The 19294-nt window shown below is 44.7% G+C and overlaps 1 protein-coding gene across 1 annotated transcript; it reads left to right on the forward strand.

Moving 5' to 3' along the window:
- The first annotated feature begins 4736 nt into the window (after positions 1–4736).
- On the forward strand, positions 4737–14901 carry LOC139240531 (uncharacterized). The gene is made up of 4 exons (XM_070869075.1): positions 4737–5420; positions 10426–10573; positions 11746–11805; positions 14006–14901. The coding sequence occupies exons 1-4, from the start codon at positions 4737–4739 to the stop codon at positions 14899–14901; spliced, it is 1788 nt and encodes a 595-aa protein (XP_070725176.1).
- The last annotated feature ends 4393 nt before the right edge of the window (positions 14902–19294 follow it).

A 19294-nucleotide genomic window follows, 5' to 3' on the forward strand; every position in this document is an offset into this window, starting at 1 on the left:
GTAGGCTTAGTTCCAGCATTGGTTCAGAGGTAGGATTCTCGCTTCCCGTTTATTGGCTCAAACATGTGAGAGGTCCCTTGTTCAAATCCCAGAAAAAGCGCTCCTGTACCCTCCATTTTTGAAAATTAACTGCCTTTGAATCTTAGAAACATAGAAACATAGAAATTTACAGCGCAGAAGGAGGCCATTTCGGCCCACCGTGCCTGCCGGTCGACAAAGAGCCGCACGGCCCTCGGTCAGCAGCCCTGAAGGTTACATACCAACCCATAAACAATAACGGAAAGGCAAAGAGCACCCAGCCGAACCAGTCCACTCCACACCACTGCAACACCACAATACTAAAACAACTACACTCCACCACAACCGAAGCCATGTGAGCTCCTGGGAGATGCAAAAAACAGATAAAAACCCAGGCCAATTTCGGGAGAAAAAATCTGGGAAAATGCCTCTCCAACCCATCCGGGCTATCGAAATTGGTCCAGGAGATCACCCTGGTCATATTCTATTCCCTGCAGTACTGACCATTATATCTGCGCCGTCCAACAAAAGGTCATCCAGTCTAATCTCAATTACCAGCTCTCGGTCCATAACCCTGCAGGTGGGTTAATGGTATGGAAAGATGATGAAGTTCCCAAGTAAAACTGCGTGAATCTGAAGCGCTGTGAGAAGACGGTCAGTGCAAATAATCCCCAGTAATGCCTCTTCAATAACCTGCACTTCGTGCCAGCGAGTTTGGTTGGAATATGAATTAGATCTTTAACCCGCACTACACTTTCATCTTACTGAAGCAGATGCAACACTTGCACGTTTTTGCGCAGTTCACGACCACTGGACGTCGCAAAGTGCATTACAGCCAATGCAGCATTTTAAAAGTGTAGTCACTGTTGTATTGTAGGAAACGCGGCAGCCAATTTGTGCACAGCAAGCTCCCACATACAGCATTATGCTAATGAGCACGTAATCTGTCCTTTGTTATGTTGATTGAGAGATAAATATTGATCAGGGTGATTGGCGTCACAATCTTATTCAGTTTGCAGACAGACATTCATATAAATAATGATGCAATTGGGGAGGGCAGACACCTTTCTCACACCTTCCCGTACTGATCCCATGTTCCTTATCTGTGAGAAATCCCATTTTTCCCAAGCGAATTGAGCTCTCCCCATTGCACAAGCCAGTTATTTCCGAAATCATGTCCGGGATTTCACCATCATCACTCTGCCTGGAATCCACTCCAAGTGCTGATTATTCTCCCGATGTCAGGTCTGAAGAGTTCACTATTAATTTTGAGCAAGTTCCACCTTGGTCTTTCTCCCACAATGTAATTTCAACAAATATTGCACAAGAGTTACTGTCTTGTATATGTCTGTAATGCCATGTTACAGATGCCTACATTCTAAGCTGTCCAAGATATGAATTTGAACACCCCGCGGGTCGGGTTAATATCCCTCCCCACCCTGCATATGTTCGACAGGATCGGTGAGCGTTGGGTAATGGTGCTCCCTCCACTGGCCGCTGTGCAGTATTGCAACAACATGTGCAGCTGCTCCCTCCTCTGTCTCCCTGAAGTTAACAGGCCAGGAATACAAGGTCGTTCAGAGAGTCAATAAAATATTTGCCTTTGTTAGTCGAGGCATGGAACACAAGAGCAAGGACATTGTGCTCGAATATATAAAACACTGTTTAGGCTGCAACTGGAGTACTGTGTGCAGGACTAGTCACCAGATTACAGGAATGATGTGATTGCACTGGAAAGAGTGCAGAGGAGATTGACAAGAATATTGCGTGTGCTGGAGAATATTGGCCATGGGCAAAGATTGGAGATGCTAGGTGTGTTTCCTTTGTCATAACGTACACTGAGAGAATACCGGATTGAGGTATATAAAGTTATGAAGGGCCTGGTTAGAGAGGATAGGAATGACCCCTTTCCCTTGACAGAGCGGTGATGCAGCAAGGGACACAGATTTAACGTAACTGGGGGGAGATTTAGAGGAGATATGTGGGGACATTTCTTCCGCCAGAAGGTGGTAGTGTATGGAACGCACTGCCTGAAAGAATGGTAGAGGCAGAAAGCATCACCACATTTCAAAAAACATTTGGATGTGCACCTGAAGTGCCATAATGTACATCGCTAGGGACCAGAGTTGGAAGGTGGCATTAGGCTAGATAGCTCTTGGTCGGCCGGTGTGGAAACTATATGCTGAAAAAGCCTCCTTCTTGATGTAAATGTCTATGATTCGATGATTCTGAACACTACTGCACCATCTGCGACAGATGCTCCCTCATTTGGCCGCTCTCCAGTATTGCACCACCTGGTGCTGCTGCTGCTTCCGCTGGGCGCAATACAGTACTGCAACAGCTGATACTGCTGTACCGTCCTCTGGCCGCTACGCATTATTGCATCACCTGATACAGCTACTCCCTCCTTCGGGCACAATGCAGTCCTGCAACACCTGATACTGCTGCATCATCCTCTGGCCGTTGCACAGTATTGCAACACCAGCTTCTTCCAACACTTGGCGTCCTGGCAACATTACGCTGAAAATCCTGCCTGTTTGCACAGATCATTAATGTTGTAAATTAACTGTCAGCTTCTTTTGGAGAAACCAGTTTTTGTATTTCCATTACATCAGGTAAAATAATTTCTGAAACTGTCGGGTGTGCAAGAGATCCCTCCCGTGCAGGAGACATTCTCACCCTGTGTGTAAAATGTCCTGGGGTAGAACTCGAACCTGCCATCATGTGATAACAACACGGTTTACACCTAACCCAGGCTCTACATCGTTTGGGCCACGACCACTTACTGAGGGAGGGTGAACTGGTCCGCTATTGTTATCAGTGTCCATTTTTATAATAGATATTTTCTTGCTTCATTGAGCAAGTGGGTCCTTCAGCATCCACGTCACTACGAATCGGAAAAGAAAATTAATTAACTTCAACATAGCCCAAGTTTGGACGATAAATGCAGCATTAGGATTCACAGGCAAATAGACAAGTGTAACCGACGGTCTGAATATCCAACAGAGAGTGGCGGGTAGCTGCTAGATATTTATGAGAGGTTGTGAGATTTGATTTTGAATTGGCTCAATGGATTAATTGGTTAAACTGCTTGTCAGGTAAGCAGGGGCTCCCAGGTCCTATTATCAGCGGGTGTGTGTTGAATATATGTTGTTTATATTGTCTGCGAATTTCAGCAACAAATAATAAACCAATGGCATAGCGATTAAAGTCCGGGATACTCAAGAGGCCAAAATTAGAGAAGCACAGATATCTTGCGGGGTTGTGGGTCTGGAGGAGATTATAGAGATAGGGAGGGAACGAGGCCACGGTGGGGGTCTTGGAACCATTTACTTGAATTTTAAAGTAGAGACATTGCTTAAACACGAATCAATGTTGATCAGCAAGCACAGGGGCGATGGGTGATCGCGACTTGGTACTAGTTAGGACACGGGTGGCAGAGTTTTGGATGACCTCACATTTAAGGAGGATGGATCGTGGGCAGCCGGCCAGCATCGCATGGGAATAGTCAAATCTAGAGGGAACAAAGGCAGAGATAGGGTTTCAGCAGCAGTTGAGCCGAGGCAGCGATGCAGTCAGATGGAAGTGGAAATAGGAGATCTTGGTGATAGAGTGGATAGGTGGATGGAAGCTCATCTTGGTGTCAAATGTGACACCAAAGTTGCTAACCGTCTGTTTCAGCCTCAAAAAGTTTGCAGGGAGAGGATTGGACTGGATGGCTGGGAAACAGATCTTATTGCATGGACTGAAAACAATGGCTTCAATATTCACAATATAAAATTGGAAAAAATGTTCGCTCATCCAGCACTGGATGTCGGACCTCTGATCATTTGGAGACAGTGGAAGGTGGAGCGCGCTGGTGGTGATGTAAATCTGGGTGTCACCAGTGTACATGTGGAATCTGACGCTGTGTTTCCGGATGATGTCACCACGTTGCAGCAGCTGGATGATACAGGAGGGGCCAAAGATTTCTCCTTGGGGGACACCAGAGCTAATGGTGTCAGAGCGGGATGAAAATCTATTGCAGGTGATTCTGTGGTAACTACACGTTCGATAAAAATCGACCGAGGGGATTGCAGTCACATCCAGCTGGACGACGGTGGAGAGGCGTTGGAGGTGGATGGAGTTTTCAACACGGCAACTCCCACAGATAAGTTTATCAGGTCGGCGTCGGATAGTTTAACGTTTGTAAATTGGAATAGGAGTGTGGTCTGCCGCACTTCAGCAGTTATCGGCAGAGGTCACGATGGTGGGCCCAGGGACCATCCATATGGTCAGGAGGCAATGACTGCCGGTCCTCCGGCCTGGGCATTCTGCTGTGAGGAGACCACTTCACCATCATCGAAGTTATGGAGGCGGTGGGCGGCCGCCTCCTCGTAGCGGATGTAATGTACAAATGCTTCCCTCTCAGGTTAATTCACGTTTATGCCCCAGCTCTCAAGAACGAGCGGCTGGCCCTTTTCCAGCAACTCCCAATGCTCCTGGCAACGTCCAGGCCGGTCATTCCGGGCCGTGACTTCAACTGCATCGATGCAGCTGGACAATCCAGCAGAGCCGACAGCAAACTGGACGCAATGTCCAGACTCCTGATGGATGCGATAAAAGATGCCAAGCTGTGCGACGTCTTCAGCAACTCTGCAGATGGAGCACCGTGAAGATACACCTGGTCGAGACAGACGTGTCCGTCCATTCCAAAATAGACTTCCTGTGTGTTCCACATGCTCAAGGTCAGATCCACCAACGTCACGCCGGTGTTTTTCTCTGACCACTGCCTCCTACTGGCCGACTGTCACACACAGGAAAACCAGAAAGTTGGCAGTCGGGTATGGAAGCTGAATGAGAAACTGTTGACTCCGGAAAACGTTGAGTTACTCAAGAGGGATTACAAAGGTTGGAGAACCGTAAAGCCCCTCTGCAATTTCCCGATGCACTGGTGGGAAACAAACAAGACGAACATCAAGAGGTTCTTCATCCTGAAAAGTGTTCAAGAGGAGCGAGGGAGTCAGAGGGAATTGTCCCAACTCCAGACGAGTATGCAAAACCTGCTGCAGTCGATGGGGGTCGATATCACGGATGAAGTCGAAGTGGTGAAGGGTCAGCAAACCTCGATCAGCGGCGGGGCAAACGAGTATGTCACCCATCTCCTTCAGGATTGCACCTTTGCAAGGCAGGTCTGGAAAGAGATGCAGTGGTTGCTGACGTGGTTCATCCCAAGCAGCTCCGTAACACAGGACTCTGTGCTGTACGGGCTGTTCCCTGTGACACACACCGAGACAGACATCATCTGTTGCTGGAGGGCCATCAGCTCGGTGAAAGATGCACTTTGGTCTTGCCGAAACTTGCTGGTCTTCCAGAGCAAGGAGATGTCCATGTCTGCGTGTTGCAGACGGGTGCAATCCAAGGTACAGAAGTACATGCTGAGGGACGCACTGAAAATTGGTGCAGTCGGCGCAAAGGCACAGTGGGGAAGAGCTGCAGTTTAAAGCCCTTCTGCCAGGGTAAACCCAGGGCCTGGAATCAGTATAAAAATCCCCTCGGGCTGTACTTGTACACTTTTTGTATACAGAGAGCGCCATGATATGAAAACACCTCTGTCGTGCCATGTATAATGCAAGTTCTGTTCAGTAATGTATCTTGCAAAGAAATGTAACTGTACCCTCACCTATTCCTGTGCCGTATGTAACGTAATTTTATAAATGTATTACAATGTATCCTGGATTGTACTGAATTGTACCTTGAAATGTAAGGCAAGCAAATGTATTGAACAGAACTGCCGTCAGCATCCAAATGTATAGTATGGAATTGCTGGCCGCATCCAAATGTACTTAACTGCTTTCCAATGTATCGTGCAAATTTTTATATGAATAATGTATATTTTGAAATTTTAAAAAAGTATGTATTTTAATAAAGAGCATAATTTGGAACGATAGCGTCACTTGCGGGTAATGACAACTAGCGAGGTTTGGTATTCATTGAATTTCACGATAAATAAACCGACCATTCATTTCATTGTTGGATATTTTATTCCCAGTGTGTAGAACAACCGTGGCAGGGAATCGAAGCTGAGAATACCATCAATGAAATTATTATCCATTAGTGCACGGGGCTGCTGTGTTCTTGGGCAAGCTACTGACCCTTAAATATTCACACACTGTGATTGGATCTTTATCAGCTCTGCTTTCTGTGCGGTACAGTTACCCGCTGCTCCTGGGTCTCAGGTTCTGATTCTCGCTTTGGGCTTTTACTGATATAAGTGTGTGAGGTCCCGGGTTCCTGCGCCATTCCCTGCACTTCCACCTCGCCGGCCCCTCACTCAGTCATTTTCTCCTGTCCTCTGGAAATCTCTGAGTCTCAACCGCCCTTCAAACCCACATCACAACATGAAATTATAACGCAACTGCGGGCGCTTCCCACCTTTAACCGAATGCTGCCACCCACTCCTTCTCCTTTCTCATGCGGGGCCCACCTTTCTCTCCTTGTGGAAGCTCCGAGCAGTTTACCTGGGATTTGTGCCACGGATGTGAGGGGATTGAGTTACCTTCCTTCACTGATTTTTTTTCTCTGGAAATCAAATCGATGGAACGTTTGATACAGTGTCTTAACATTGTCTTTCTTTGCTCAGCGGTTTATGTAACTCCTTGAATACGTTCACTGAAATAATTTAATGAGACTTGCAACAGTGGATTGGCTGGGAATCGAACCCAGGTATCCGGACCAGGGGCAGACAATTCAACTCCTGAATGCCAAGACTCACACTGTCAAGGCCACTTTCTGTTCAATTTTCACTTTATTTTCTGCGCTTTTCTTTACACAAGGCGAAATTTCATAAAACACAAAGCAAAATACCGCAGAAGCTGAAAATGGAATTATTCAGAACATTCTGGAAACACTCTGGAGGTCCGGGGTCACAGTCTAAGAATAAGGGGTAAGCCATTTAGGTCCGAGATGAGGAGAAACTTCTTCACTCAGAGAGTGGTTAACCTTTGGAATTCTCTACCTCAGAAAGTTGCTGAGGCCAGTTCATCAGCTATATTCAAGAGCGAGTTAGATATGGCACTTAAGGCCAATGGGATCAAGGGGTATGGAGAGAAAGCTGGAACGGGTAATGAGGTGAATGATCAGGCATGATCTTATTGAATGATGGTGTAGGCTCGAAGGGCCGAATCCCCTACTCCTACACGTAATTTCTATGTTTCTGTGTTTCTATGTTTCCATAACCATCTGTGGAGAGGGGAACACAGGTTTACCCTTTCAGGTCAACGAGCCAAATATTGCAGATACTTTTATTGAAATTATTTTTCCTTGTGCTGAACCGTTTGAATTTCCCACCAAACTTTACATTTTATAAGTTGCCCACAGGCAATAAAAAGTTAATGAACTACCCTCAGTCTGGGAAGCCTCATAAAGCGTTCAACACAGCAACGACGCGGGTATGAATCAAAACCACGCGTGGTGAACAAGGGATCAGTAGTCTATCGCCTTATATTGTTCAATTTGGATTCATTCTACGTTAAATAAATTTACATATTGTCACCATTACATTGTATCATCCAAATCCATTCCGCCTCGCCGCACAGTCATTCCCCCACACTTATCAACCATAAAATCTCAAGTTTAATGTGTCTCCTGTGACATTTACCAATCTATTGTGCATTAAAAACTGATCATTATCTGTTACTTAAACTTCCTTTCTGAACTGAACATCCACAGAGTCTTCTGATGATGTTTTAGCATATATTTAAAATACTGGTTCATGTTTATTCTCTTCCCCTTATAAAAAAGGAGATTTCTTCTTTGCACAAACACTAATCTAGCCAAACTGAACGTTAAATTTATTGCCGCATTGCTGGACTCGGGCAGACCCTGCTGCTAGCTCCATCTCAAAATTTAATACATGGGATTCCCATTCCCATTCTTCATACCCCACCCAGCAAGGAAACCTCAAACACCTGTCGAACATGGTATCAGAATCACTTAATTGTGGACATATCACCAGTAAATGGGACAGTCACATCCCGTGTCCCACACACAGGGCTAGTTGTCACTTCCACTCGCCCAATCCAACATACAGCAATCACTACGAACCAATTTAAAATCCATTTCAATCCAATCTGGACATTTAAAATTCACCCACACCGCTTTCTACAGCGTGTTGTGGTTCAGCTGTGGGGACATACTCTTCCAAAACTCCTGATCAGCGGGGGCCTTGAAACTTCATTGTCTAAGTGTCCCAAAGAAACCATGAGTTTTGCAGTTGTCGAATTGGACCAACTCCTCTGCTCTCTCCAGCAGAAATCTTGGAAATGCAGGACACATTTGACGACCTCTGGAGGTTTTCACATTTATTTCTCCCTTCGAATCTTGTGGCATTGCCCTCACAATCTTCTCATATATTGTCCCCATTTCATTTTCCTCTACTTCCTTATCTTCTTCCCAAACCATATTCCTCACCACCACTTCCGGCAACCAACCTGGACTCACATCATATTCCACGGATATAATATCAGATTTTATAAAAGCTTTATTCAATAATACCTCTTCTTCTTAGTCAGTCCCTCGGAGTCGAGGATGACTTGCTTCCAAATTAAAGATGAGTTCTTACGTGACTGATGACTGCGATGTGGGATCTCCAATCTTTGTCACAGGTGGGGCAGAGGTGGTTGGAGTGACGCTGGAAGAAGGGACAGGCGGGTGGGGTGCTTGGGTTGTCATGCACTCCTTCCAGTGCTTGAGCTTGCTTTCCATCGAAGAGGGTCAGAGTGTTCCGCACCTTCCCAGATGCTTCACCTGCACTTTGAGCGTTCTTGAGCCAGGGCTTCCAAAGTGTCGGTGGGGAAGTTGCACATTTTCGAAATGTTTTTTATGGTGTCCATGAAGCATTTCCTCTGCCCATCTGGGGCTCGCTTGCCGTGTCGCAGCTACGCGTAGAGCGCTTGTTTTGGAAGTCTTGTCTCGGGCATGCAGCTGATGTGGCCCATCCATCGGAGCTGATCGAATGTGGTCAATGCTTCGATGCTGGGGATGTTTGTCCGAGCATGAACACTGACGTTGGTGCGCTTATCCTGCAAATGGATTTGCAGGATCTAGCAGAGCCAGATTTGGTGCAACTTCTCCAGTGCTGTGAGATGCCTGCTATACATAGTGCATTTCTCAGAAACATAAAGCATGGCGGGTATTACTATGCCCTGTATACCATGAGCGTGCTGCCGGGTTTGACGTCCTGGTCTTCAAACACTCTCTTCCTCAGGCGAACGATGGCTGCGCTGGTGCACTGAAGGCATTGTTTGACAGTCATTGAAGTCTACTCTTGTTGGCAGTAGGCTCCAGAGGTATGGCAAATGGTCCCCGATGTCCGAGTCTTCATCGTGGATTTTGATAATCTAGGAGCGGTTTGCAGGTTGGAAGAGGACCTTTGTCTTACGGATGTTTAGTGTAAGGTACATGCTCTGCTATGCTTCTGTGAAGGTGTTGACGATGGTTTGGATTTCGGCCTTCTCTCGAAGTTATCAAAGTTAACTCTTATCTCTCTTCTTTGACTGTGGATATGCCCACTATGTACTCTTGATAGCTATTGAAATATAATCAGTCATAATTCCCTGTTATAATTCTTGAATATTATGTTATGCTGGATTGCAGATTAATATTAAGTTTACGAGTCCAAAATTGTATTACTTTAGTTTAATTTTTCCTCTGTTTCAATTAGTTGAAGTAATCATCTTGTACCTCGGTTTTAGTTACAGTTAAAAGTCTCATTGTCTTCAAACTCCACTGGGTTCATCATCAACAAAGGTTTTATGTCAGAGGCCAAAGACCAGTCTCTGTGGTTGGATGAACTTCTCCACATTTCCGGTTTTTGGGGTATATCCAAGGATTTTCCGTTCTCTCTTAACGTAGAGGATCCACGGAGTTAACAGCAGGTGGCCATGCGTATGTGTGTAGGATGTCTCAGGAATGGGTCGCATCTTCTACCGAAAGGACAGCAATCATGTTTTTCTCAGTCGTACTTTGTAAACTGCTGATTAAATATTTTAAGGTATTAATTCTTGCCTATGCTAAATAAAGCCATATAATTACATCAAATATGGCGTCAATGTTGAAAAATTGAACAGACAGACAGACCCAAAAACGACAACAATGAGCGGTCCTTTTGTTGAACGTCGGCCTTTTCTTTTACTGGTCAAATCCTGACGTGATGGTGGACCTTATTTAAATGGGCAGTCCAATTGGTGATTAAAGACCTTCTCGTTAACTGGTCAATAACTGCGGTGATGGTGGATCTTATTGAAACGGGCAGTCAGAGTGGTGATCAACGGCATCCTCTTTAACCGGATGAACCTTGAGGTGATGATGGGCTTTCTATTTAAACGGGAAAGACTTGAGGTGATGATGGAAATTTTCTTTCATCAGGTAGTTCCTGAAGTGATGGTGGGCCTTCTTCACCAGAAAGACTTTGATGTGATGCTGGCTCTGTTTTTAAATGTGCAGTTAAGAGGTCCACCAGGAAGTGAAGTTCGGATGTCAGAGTTTGTATTGAATGGATTCACTATAGCAGAAGGTTTGCCTCATTGACACGATGAGCTCGGATAGGACATGAGGGGAAATATTTGAAAACCTAGCGAAGGATCATAATTCAGAGCGAGAGCAGGAGATGTTTTCCTTAGTGGGGATGGGGAAGGAGATGAGCCAAAACCAGGTGAATAGATAACTTCAGTATAGTGACAAATAATTCCATCAGTTCCTCAGAGTTGATCTTGGAGGTGTATGTAGCAGGGACAGGGCAGAGTTGTTTAACAATATGGTTGTTAGTTTTGAAAGGAAGCCGGGGTCTATGTTTGCTTTCAATGATAATATTGGATATTGGATCTGCTTAGGTGAAAGAAGCACGATCTGACAGGCCTGTATTTGAAGAGCCAGCTTCGACATTAAATGAGTAAACCAGGTGTGGGCCAGATTCGATTAAATAGTGGCCTTGGACCTATGGGAGCTACAATGGGACCCATTCCTGAGGAAATGACCAGTGTAGGAGAGGGTAAGAGTTTTACTAGGGACAAGGACATCAACACCGCCAGGGAGTGAGTGGTGTAGCTGATCCACAGCTGCAGAACTACCTTGGAAAATGGACAATTAGTCAGACTGCAGTGCCTAAAAGTCATAAGTGAATTGTGGAGAGATTTTTCACGTGCGTAGATGCAGCTAGAAGTGGTGTTGGAATGCAATAGGGGTTGTGGATGGTGATCGATTCACGAAGCTGTCGGAGATGGCCTTTTATGTGACCGCAAAAAGTGAGCCGACTGAGTTGGCAAGGTTGAAGAAATCAAGTTGACAATCAGTGTGCTCAGACTGTTGATTTAACATTTTTGTTCTTGCTCATTACTATAGTACTTTTACAACAATGGGTCATTCTACTCTACATCCATAAGTGTATTTAGTGGTGCGAGGGGTGTTGGTTTGAAAGAGGTTAACTGAATGTGTTTGTTCATTGACTGTAATTGATATCAGACCCCATAGATTAATTAAATGTGTTTGTTCGGTGTCTGTAATAAATGTACCTCTCCATGGACCATAATTGTATCACTGGAGAGGTTATCTCTTCTATTAATACGGTAAACATCGCAATGTGTTGTAGCACAGTCTCACAGAGAGCATCAACTGCGGCACTCACAGGGATCAGCGGCTCTACCGAGAAGAGAAGAATGTATTTAAGAATCAGTGACTTCACAATACTAGGGTTCGTTTTTGAGATACAAAAGATATACTACCCCATTCTGGCTGTGGTCGGAGTCCCTGGTAAGTCACTGTGCCCAGCTTCTCATGTTGCAGATCATGTTTAACTGTGTGGCTGCATTATCTCATTGAGGTCACCATATCCAGAAATTAATTGACACCACATATTCTCTCTGGATGTGGGGCTGACAATGCTCCGTGTTTCCCGAATATGACTGTGTCACATTCACCCGTTGACTGATCTGAGTGCAGTGAATAGCAAACATAACCTTTTGATCTTTACTCCATGTGATAGGGTCTGATAGAGAACTGACGCGTTTGTTAATTTCCAGCACAAGCAATCTCACTGGATGATTCTCTTAGAGTCTGTGTCTGTAGAGCGCATTCTATTCAATCGGACAGATGTGTTCATGGGTTTCCAGAATCGATCACCGTGCACTGGGAACAGTGAATTATACCAAGTGGGGAAACCAGTTGTGGCAGAAGGCTCAGAAGCACACCGTGAATGTTCGATAATGTCCATCTTGATCCAGATCCAGTCTGATGACCCCCTTTGTACAATCACTTTCCCAGTATAAGTCAGTGTTCTGGGAGGTTAGGATGAGATTACACATTCATTCGTGATTGAATGTGTCTCCCGTTATAGATCAATGGATTGATTTCCAATCTTATCTGTGAAGAAGGAATCCCCACCCCATGTCCATCAAGCACAGTTCAGGAGAATCTCTCAATGAGATCTCTTCTGACTCTGCCCCATCTCTTGCTCTGCTTCCATGCAACTGATTCTTGTTGATTGGCAGGGAGTACAATGAATGGTGAGATCACTTTATTGATGCAAATTCACCACGTCAATTGGAGTTCCATCAAATCTCAACCACAGATACAGAACTCTGGGTTAGCGCTGATGTAGTTGGGTACGGATATTTAATTAAATCTCAACCACCGATATAGAATTCCGGGTAAACAAATCATCTAATTGGATGCAGAGATTTTAGCACACCACAAGGTGGTTAATTTAATCTATGTTATATTAAACACATTCACAAAAATGTTCACAGAGCAGCAGACAGTTTGAACTTTGCGCCACCTTTCAAATCGAGCGCTTAAAATCAGCTGCCCGTTATACACCACCGCCCATTGCCTTCACATTAATGCAGAGTGTATAAGGCTGGACTGGTTCCACATTGCCCATTTTACACCAGCACAGATAGATATAAACAGACAGAGCATTTGGCTAGAGAAGGAAACGTCAGGTGCGAGCCAACCTCAAAACAGGACTGGTGATAGTATTAGAACATTTATAGTCGAGATTATGTGGAACCATTTGGAGTATCGGTGAGTTGAAAGTCGTCTAAAATGTTATTTAATAATGTGTTATTTTCACTGGATGTAAAATTTCAGATTTAAGTGCATGTAGAAGCATTGCTCTGTTTTATTACATGCTTTCACATCAGATTAATATGTTAAATATTTTTACCTTCCAAACCTTAAACCATATCTTTGTGTGCCGTGATACCGTGTAGGAATGCCTTAAGCATTCGGCTCAGAGGGAATTACAGCCCAGTTTACACACAATATCCAAACTCGCTTTGTTCCTGTATATTTTGCTCAGGCTCTTCGGGTCTATCTCAAGGGTCAATGACTCATCTCCGCCAGTCACTGACTTACTGTCCCCTGGTTCCTGACTCACTCTCCCTGGTTACTGATTCACTCTCCCCCAGTGACTGAATCACCCTCCCTGGTCACTGATTCATTCTCCCCCAGTCACTGACTCACTTTCACCGGACGCACTCCTGTAATTTCAGCCGGGGTTCTCCGAATCATCCGCTGTATTACGGCCCATAATGACCCATCCAGACATTTCAGGCACAGTCCAATTGCCCAAACTAACTCCTGATTGGCTGCAGACTGGGAACAGAATCCCAGAAGGTCGATGATCGATGCAGCAGCAGGCAATGATTGAACAAACGTGGAGATGAGGGCAAATGCAACTTCAGTATTGATCTTCTGATTAGATGGCACATTACTCTTGCAATATTAAATCCCATTCCCGGGTTCAGTTTAACAATCATTGCTGATTAGTGAGTTGCACAGTTTGCATTGTACATCCTCTCTCCAGCAGAAAGCCCTTTCTCAGGAACATTACTAAATTCCATCACTGGAAGCAGTAATACATGTAGAAATGTTACCCCAATCCCATCAACCTGCTGAATTCACTTTCGTCCTGTTTTGTTAATTTCCTGTTGATTATCGTTCCTCACAGCTAACTCAACGACGATTGTGATCCTGTCTCGGGGAAAGTGCGGTCTCTCCAAATGTGTCACTCGCTACTTGGTGGCCATGGCAGCGGCGGATCTGCTGGTCGTTATCACTGACCTGATATTGAGGCAAATTCCAATTGCTCATCGTTTGCATTTTGTGCGGGGAATCCCCGTGTGTAATATCCACGCTGTCTTGCTTTATGCAGCCACAGACTGTTCTGTCTGGTTCACAGTCACTTTCACCTTTGATCGATTCGTGGCAGTTTGTTGCCAGAAGCTGAAAACGAAATATTGCACTGAGAACACCGCGGCTCTGGTTCTTGGAACAATCACTGTGTTAAGCTGTTTAACGAATATTTTCTGGTACTTTATGTATTCACCTTGGTACTCGTTTTCCAATAGCCCCTGGTTCTGTTACGTGAGTGTCCTTGTTATGGTTTCACATTTGTGGTCAACACTCGAGATTCTTCATTCTATTCTAACCCCTTGCATCCCATTCGTTCTGATTCTGCTACTCAATGCTTTAACCATCAGATACATTTTAGTGGCCAGCAGAGCCCGCAGGAGACTCCGGAATCACAGCAGCGAGGGTATTCCCAGTGACATAGAGATGGAGAGACGAAGGAAATCCATCATTTTACTGCTCATTATTTCAGGGAATTTCATTCTGTTATGGGCTGTGTTTATGTTGTTTTCTATTTGGAACCGGTTGTTGTATTTAGGTTATGATACTATACACCTACCTTCTTACATGAAAGAAATAAGATTTATGCTCCAGCTCCTGAGTTGCTGCACAAACACTTGTATTTATGCCGTGACCCAGAAAAAGTTCAGAGAGCAGTTGAAGAATGTGGTGAAACGTCCGTTTCTCCGAATTGTTAAAATCATTAAATGGTGAAAGTGAATGTAGAAGATGCAGCATCAGAAATCAACATGATGTACGCAAAGGAGCGAAGCAGAAGAAGGGCATGGTGAATATCCATGGTTTCTCATGTAGAAAACAAAATTAACTCAATATAGATGACATTGCAGCAGAAAGGAAACGTTAGCTGATGTGGGGACGTCGAGGTTTAACACAATCACATATTACACAGACGTAGTTAGCACGGGTTGACAGAATAGTATCACATTACGAGGACATAATTAACCTCATAAAATACACAACACATCCGAACCTTTCAGAGATTTCGATCTCGATAGCATGAATATTCAAGAGATAAAGTTCGGACAGGCGCTGAAATAGTTAGTAGGATTACATAGCACACAAGCAGGTAATTCGGGCCATCGTGCATTTGCCAGCTGTTTGAAAGAAATATACAATTAGTCACACTCAGCTGGTCTTGCCCCATTGTTTTGATAATTTTACCGATCAAATATTTATCCAATTCCTTCGTGACTGTTAATACCGAAGCCGGATTATCCACACTTTCAGTCTCGTCATTCACGATAATAATTCGAGGTGTACCAAAAACCCCTCATTTGCCCACTAGATTTCTTGTCAAAAATTTAAATCTGTGTCCGTTGATTACCAAGCTCCAGCCAGTGGAAACAATTTTCCTATAACTACTCTGCCGACACCGTTCATGATTGAATCTACCCAAACCTTCTCGGATCTGTGAAGTAACCGGTACCCGAATTCCTACAGCCTCTTTTAAATTGTACCATTTAGTTTATATTACTTCTCCTCATTTGTACCTACAATATGTTTCACTGTGCAATTCTCTGCTTTAAATGTCCACTGCCTTGCTTCTGTTGAAATCACTGGCCTGACTATGTCCTGCTGACTTCTGGTACGTTCCTCTACATTCGCAAATTTGTGACATTTGCAAACTTTGATATTATGTCCTGAGTACTCCATTCCAGGACATTAATAATTATCCGAAAGGAGCAATGGTCCCAACAGCGCCACCTGGCTGATACCATCGGGTACTTATCCGCTGTCCAAAGAACAAAAGTTCGCCACGACTCTCTGCTTTCTGTCACTCGGCGGATTTCGAATCTATGCAGCCACTGTCCATTTAATACTATGGGCTTGAATATTGCCAGCAAATCTGCTATGCGATACTTCATCAAGTGCCTTTTGAAAATTCGTCAAGTTAGTCAAGCACGATTTTCCTTTGACAAATTAGAAGAGCATGAGCAGTTCAGACACAAATTTACAACACCAGATGAATCCTTTGCAGGTGAAGAACTTTCAGTACCACTCGCAAGGACACTGCAATTAAAGAGTTGTATAAATTATTTGACAAATAAAGTGCATTAATGTGACGCCTCAATCCTGAAATTTGGGTGAAGCGTAAGTATGATTGACTATCCCATCGACCGAGCATAATTGGCGACCGTGGGAATAATTAAGTCTTTCATTGTCTGATTTGTTGACGACCATCTCTAGTCAGACAGTCCCATATAGAGCAGATTCTGGAACATGGAGTATCTGGACGAATATATAAATGCACATTCGACGTAGCATGGTGGTATAACTATGAGGGTTAGTAATCTCACGGGAAATAGATCCATGATTGAGTTAGACTGGATCCTGGGTACCGGAAAAACCAAAGTTCCTGTGTTACAAAGGATGGTTTTCAAGCCTGAGATTCTATCCAAATCTAATTAGCATCACAAAAAGGAGAGCAGCGCCGGAGAGGCGAGCGTGTGGGGGCCTATAAACGCCAGCTGGTGGAGCTGCAGCAGGGTGACAAGGCAAAAAAGAAGTCGAAAGACATCGAAGGGTGACGTCACAGCCAAGGGGGTAAGTGATTGGCTGGAGATTGGTAAGTAGATTTTCTTTTTATTTTCTTTATCAGTAATTAACCGATAGCATTGTTCTTGCCAATGTCGGTTTATCTAAGTGTTAAGTAATGGCAGGACAGCTCGGACACGTGTTATGCTCCTCCTGTACTATGTGGGAGGTCAGGGACGCTTCCGGTGTCCCTGACGACGACATGTGCGGGAAATGCATCCGCCTGCAGCTCCTGATGGACCGCATTGCGGAATGGAGCTGCGGGTTGATGAACTCTGGAGCATCCACGATGCTGAGAATGACGTGAATAGCACGTTTAGTGAGTTGGTCTGACCGCAGATAAAGGGCACACAGCCAGATACGGAATTGCTGACCAACAGGAAGAGCAGTGCAAGGAAGGAAGTGCAGGGGTCCCCTGCGGTCATCCCCCTGCAAAACAGATGCACCGGTTTGGGTACTGTTGATGGGGATGACTCATCAGGGGAGGGCAGCAGCAGCCAAGTTCATGGCACCGTGGGTGGCTCTGCTGCACAGGAGGGCAGGAAAAAAGTGGGGGAGCTGTAGTGATAGAGCATTCATTTGTAAGGGGAATAGATAGTCATTTCTGCGGCTGCAACCGAGACTGCAGGATGGTATGTTGCCTCCCTGGTGCAAGGGTCAAGGATGTCTCAAAGCGGGTGCAGGGCATTCTGAAAAGGGATTGTGAACAGCCAGTTGTTGTGATGCATATAGGTACCAGAGATATAGGTAAAAAATGGGATGAGGTTCTACAAGACGAATTTATGGAGCTAGTAGCTAAATTAAAAAGTAGGACCTCAAAAGTAGTAATGTCAGGATTGCTACCAGTGCCACGTGCTAGTCAGAGCAGCAATAGCAGGATAGCTCAGATGAATACGTGGCTTGAGGAGTGGTGCATAATGGAGGGATTCAAATTCCTGGGACATTGGAACGGGTTCTGGGGGAGATGGGACAAATGCAAACCGGTCTGCACCTGGGCAGGGCCAGAACCAATGTCTTACGGGGAGTGTTTGCTAGTACTCTTTGGGAGGAGTTAAACTGATATGGCAGGGGGATGGGAACCTATGCAGGGAGACAGGGGAAGTAGAATGGGGGCAGAAGCAAAAGATAGAAAGAAGAAAAGTGAATGTGGAGGGCAGGGAAACCGAAGGCAAAAAGAAAAAAGGGCCACATTACAGCACAATTCTAAAGCGGCAAAGTGGGTTAAAAAGACAAGCCTGAAGACTCTGTGCCTCAATGCGAGGAGTATTCAGAATAAGGTGGATGAATTAACTGCGCAGATCGCAGTTAACGGGTATAATGTAATTGGCATCACGGCGACATGGCTCCAGGGTGACCAAGGCTGGGAACTCAACATTCAGGGGTATTCAACATTTAGGAAGGATAGACAGAAAGGAAAAGGAGGTGGACTGCCATTGCTGGTTGAAGAGGATATTAATGCAATGGTAAGAAAGGACATTAACTTGGATGATGTGGATTCGGTATGGGTGGTGCTACGGAATACCAAGGGGCAGAAAACGCTAGTGCGATTTGTGAACAAAGCACCAAACAGTAGTAGTGAGGTTGGGGACAGCATCAAACAAGAAATTAGGGATGCATGGAATAAAGGTCGAGCAGTTATCATGGGTGATATTAATCTACATATTGATTGGGCTAACTAAACTCGTAGCAAGGCGGTGGAGGAGAATTTCCTGGAGTGTATTAGGGATGGTTTTCTGGACCAATATGTCGAGGTACCAACTCGGGAGCTGGCCATCCTAGACTGCGTGATGTGTAATGAGAAAGGACTAATTAGCAATCTTGTTGTGCGAGGCACCCTGGGGAAGAGTGACCATAACATGGCAGATTTCTTTATTAAGATGGAGAGTGACACAGTTAATTCAGAAACTAGCGTCCTGAACTTAAGGAAAGGTAACTTCGATGGTTTGAGGCGTGAATTGGCTAGAATAGACTGGCAAATGATACTTAACGGGAAGACGGTGGATAGGCAATGGCAACCATTTAAAGATCACATGGATGAACTTCAGCAATTGCTGTCTGGACTAAAAATAAAATGGTGAAGGTGGCTCAACCGTGGCTGACAAGGAAAATTAAGGATAATGTTAAATCCAAAGAAGAGGCATATAAATTAGCCAGGAAAAGTTACAAACCTGAGGACCAAGAGAAATTTAGAATTCAGCAGAGGAGGACAAAGGGCTTAATTAAGAGGGGGGAAATAGAATATGAGAAGAAGCTCGCAGGGAACAGAAAAACTGACTGCGAAAGCTTCTATAGATATGTGAAGAGAAAAAGATTAGTGAAGACAAACGTAGGTCCCTTGCAGTCGGATTCAGGTAAATTTATAATGGGGAACAAAAAAATGGCAGAACAATTGAACAAATAATTTGGTTCTGCCTTCACGAAGGAAGACACAAATAACCTTCTGGAAGTACTCGGGAACCGAGTGTCTCGTGAAAAGGAGGAACTTAAGGATATCCTTATTCGGTGGGAAATTGTGTTTGGGAAATTGATGGGATTGAAGGCCGATAAATTC

The sequence above is a fragment of the Pristiophorus japonicus genome, chromosome 32, assembly GCF_044704955.1.
Source record: "Pristiophorus japonicus isolate sPriJap1 chromosome 32, sPriJap1.hap1, whole genome shotgun sequence".
In the NCBI taxonomy this organism is placed as follows: Eukaryota; Metazoa; Chordata; class Chondrichthyes; family Pristiophoridae; genus Pristiophorus; species Pristiophorus japonicus.